This window comes from Ovis canadensis, chromosome 25 (assembly GCF_042477335.2).
Source record: "Ovis canadensis isolate MfBH-ARS-UI-01 breed Bighorn chromosome 25, ARS-UI_OviCan_v2, whole genome shotgun sequence".
Classification (NCBI taxonomy): Eukaryota; Metazoa; Chordata; class Mammalia; order Artiodactyla; family Bovidae; genus Ovis; species Ovis canadensis.
Window position 1 is genome coordinate 41814959 of NC_091269.1, and position 4023 is coordinate 41818981.

The 4023-nt window shown below is 39.7% G+C and overlaps 1 protein-coding gene across 1 annotated transcript; it reads left to right on the forward strand.

Annotated features, from left to right (window-relative positions):
• The first annotated feature begins 769 nt into the window (after positions 1-769).
• Positions 770-2188, forward strand: LOC138430069 (small ribosomal subunit protein eS1-like). Its single transcript, XM_069571823.1, has one exon. It carries the CDS (start codon positions 1345-1347, stop codon positions 2137-2139), a length of 795 nt encoding a protein of 264 aa, XP_069427924.1. The 5' UTR covers positions 770-1344; the 3' UTR covers positions 2140-2188.
• Positions 2189-4023: the final 1835 nt, after the last annotated feature.

Genomic DNA, 4023 nt, shown 5'->3' on the forward strand with positions numbered 1-4023 from the left:
TCCCTAATCTCCCTCCCAATGCAAGAGATACAGGTTCGATCCCTGGGTTGGGAAGATCCTCTGGAGAAGGAAATGGCAACCCACTCCAATATTCTTGCCTGGAAAATCCCATGAATAGAGGAGACTGGCAGGCTACAGCCCATGGGGTTGGAAAGAGTCAGACACGATTGAGCATGCATGCACACTGCCGTATACACACTTCTAGAGCTACCCGTCACTGAGCCAGAGAAAACATGAGGGCAACAAAATCTAGTAAACAAAGTAGGCTAATATAACAAATTATAGTCTTGGATCTGCCCACTAATTAGATGTGTGACCTTGGGCAACCACTCATGGGCCACAGTTCCTATCTGAAAATAAAAGGATTGGACTAGCTATAATGCTATTCCAACATTTAAATTCTGATTTATTAAAATTGGGGTGATCATCAAAATAATTCAAATTAAGTTTTGATTTGTTATAAAAGGACAAAGAAATGTCACACTGCTCCCAAACATATGCCTTATCCCTCTCAGGATTCTGCTTCTGAAAGTGGCATCAAGAAAGTTTTCGAGTGAAAGCCACAAATATTTGCCTTCCATACGCAAATTAGCTTAATAAAAACTACCACATAAAGGAACAAAATCTGGGGGTGGTATGGAGTAGGAGGCAACCAGAATCACAGGGACCTTTATAAACTAAAATGTCCATAGTTGAAAATCAAATTTTTATGATGTTATTGTCTTGAATGATAACATATCATAATTGGGTTGAAACATATATATTTTATTTTTTTTCTGTTACTTGCCACTCACTGCATTAAATGGCAAGGCTAAAGAGCTAATGCTGGAAAAGAACTAATTTAGAAATTCACACTTTTTAAAAATAACACCTATAATAAATTTGACCTCCTGGCTCATTTAAGCAATATGATAAATCATTTTAAAAGGCAATTTAAGCTTTTTAAAAGCCTACAGTAACTCAAAGAAGCTGAAAATTAAAATTCAGAGGAAAAATCATCAAAATAATGTTAAACCTAGGTATTGCATTTTTTAAATGATTCAAAGAAAAATTACTCACAATTGTTCTTACCAAATGCATATTAATTTTGTAATATTCTTTTCCTTTGCAGCATTCCTTTCGTATACACAAACACACAAAAACCCTCAGTAGAATTTCTGATTGAACTATTTTAACCATAATCAACTCTCATTACTGTCAAGTGTTTAAGCAAGTGAAGAAAATTCTTAAAAGGGGAAGGGGAAGTTAAGGAAGAGTAAGAATTTTCCATAAATATTATCATTCAACGACACAGAAGAAAGGAATTTTTAAAAGACTTCAATTTTTGGCTCTCTGAGCAGCACCATGGCGGTCGGCAAGAACAAGCGCCTTATGAAAGGAGGCAAAAAGGGAGCCAAGGAGAAAGTGGTTGACCCATTTCCTAAAAAAGATTGGTATGATGTGAAAGCACCAGCTATATTCAATACAAGGAATATTGGGAAAACATTGGTCACGAGAACTCAAGGAACCAAAATCGTATCTGATGGCCTCAAAGGTCGTGTTTTTGAAGTGAGTCTTGCTGATCTGCAGAATGAGGAAGTAGCATTTAGAAAATTCAAGCTAATTACTGAGGATGTTCAGGGCAAAAACTGCCTGGCTAACCTTCATGGTATGGATCTTACCCGTGGCAAAACGTGCTCCATGGTCAAAAAATGGCAGACCATGATTGAAGCTCACGTTGATCTCGAGACTACCGATGGTTACTTGCTTCGTCTGTTCCGTGTGGGTTTTACTAAAAAGCACAACAATCAGATTCGGAAGCCCTCTTACGCCCAGCACCAGCAGGTGCGCCAGATCTGCAAGAAGATGGTGGAAATCATGACCCGAGAGGTGCAGACAAATAACTTGAAAGAGGTGGTCAATAAATTGATTCCAGATAACATTGGAAAAGACATAGCAAAGGCTTGCCAATCTATTTATCCGCTCCATGATGTCTTCGTTAGAAAAGTAAAAATGCTGAAGAAAACCAAATTTGAATTGGGAAAACTCATGGAGCTACATGGTGAAGGTAGTAGTTCTGGAAAAGCTACTGGGGATGAGACAGGTGCTAAAGTTGAACGAGCTGATGGATACGAGCCACCAGTCCAAGAATCGGGATAAAATGCAAACTCTTAATGGTGACAAATAAAAGATCTTATTTGTGGTAAAAAATAAACAAATAAATAAATAAAAAGACTTCAAGATATAACCAATAAATAGTAAGATAAAATTATAGATTATCTCAGCACACATAGAATATAAGAGATAAAAAGACAAAGCTTTATTTCTTCTTGGATAGTGTCTAGTAGAAAAGCAAACGTCAATATAAATGTTAATATACATGATAAAAGTACGTGTGCATACGTGATACAAAAGTAAATGTTAATATACATGATAAAAGTTATGCCTGGAAATATCAGAATAATTTTGCTCTCATATAGTGTTCATAAAGAAACTGAGACCACCCACGTAGCTCTGCCAAATTAAAATCAAACAAAAAGATAAAATTTTTAAAAGCAAAATCTCAAATTAGATAAAACTTATTCTTACAATTCTCAAGTATCTTGCTCCTCATCCACAATTCAGTTTAGTTCAGTTCAGTTCAGTCGCTCAGTCATGTCCGACTCTTTGCGACCCCATGAATCGCAGCACGCCAGGCCTCCCTGTCCATCTCCATCTCCCGGAGTTCACTCAGACTCACGTCCATTGAGTCCGTGATGCCATCCAGCCATCTCATCCTGGGTCGTCCCCTTCTCCTCCTGCCCCCAATCCCTCTCAGCATCAGAGTCTTTTCCAATGAGTCATCCACAATTAAATAGATTTAAACTAAAGGAGATCAGTCCTGGGTGTTCATTGGAGGGATTTATGCTGAAGCTGAAACTCCACTACTTTGGCCACCTCATGACTCACTGGAAAAGACTCTGATGCTGGGAGGGATTGGGTGCAGGAAGAGAAGGGGACAACGGAGGATGAGATGGCTGGATGGCATCACTGACTCAATGGACATGAGTTTGGGTGAACTCCGGGAGTTGGTGATGGACAGGGAGGCCTGGCGTGCTGCAATTCATGGGGTCGCAAAGAGTCGGAAACGACTGAGCGACTGAACTGAACTGAGACACTTAGTACCTTGTTTTAGTTAAGCTGTTGTTCTGTCACTCTGTTGTGTCCGACCCTACAACCCCATGGACTGCAGCATGCCAGGCTTCCCTGACCTTCACCATCTGCCAGAGTTTGCTCAAACTCATATGCATTGAATCAGTGATGCCATCCAATCATCTCTTCCACTGTCATCCCCTTCACCTCCTGCCTTCAATCCTTCCCAGCATCAGGGTCTTTTCCAATAAGTCAGCTCTTCACATCAAGTGGTCAAAGTATTGGAGCTTCAGCTTCAGCATCAGTCCTTTCAATGAATATTCAGGACTGATTTCCTTTAGGATTTACAGGTTTGATCTCCTTGCTGCCCAAGGGACTCTCAAGAGTCTTCTCCAGCACCACAGTTTGAAAGCATCTATTCTTTGGTGCTCAGCCTTCTTAACGGTCCAAATTTTTCACAACTGTACATGACTACCGGAAAAACCATAGCTTTAACTAGACAGACCTTTGTCGGCAAAGTGATGTTTCTGCTTTTTAATATGCTGTCTATATTTGTAATAGCTTTTCTTCCAAGGAGCAAGCATCATTGGACTTCATGGCTGCAGTCACCCTCCACAGAGATTTTGGAGCTCAAGAAAAAGTCACTGTTTCCACTGTTTCCCCATCTATTTGCCATGAGATGATGGGACTGGATGCCATGATATTAGTTTTTTGAATGTTGAGTTTTAAGTCAACTTTTTGACTCTCCTCTTTCACCTTCATCACGAGACTCTCGAGTTCCTCTTTGCTTTCTGCCATAATTGTGGTGTCATAGGTCATTGATATTTCTCCCAGCAGTCTTGATTCCAGCTTGTGATTCATTCATTCACAGCCCGGCATTTCGCATGATGTACTCTGCATATAACTTAAATA

What these genes read in the sequence shown, in the direction of transcription:
- LOC138430069 (XM_069571823.1), top strand. Translation starts at nt 1,345, where the DNA reads ATGGCGGTCGGCAAGAACAAGCGCCTTATGAAAGGAGGCAAAAAGGGA.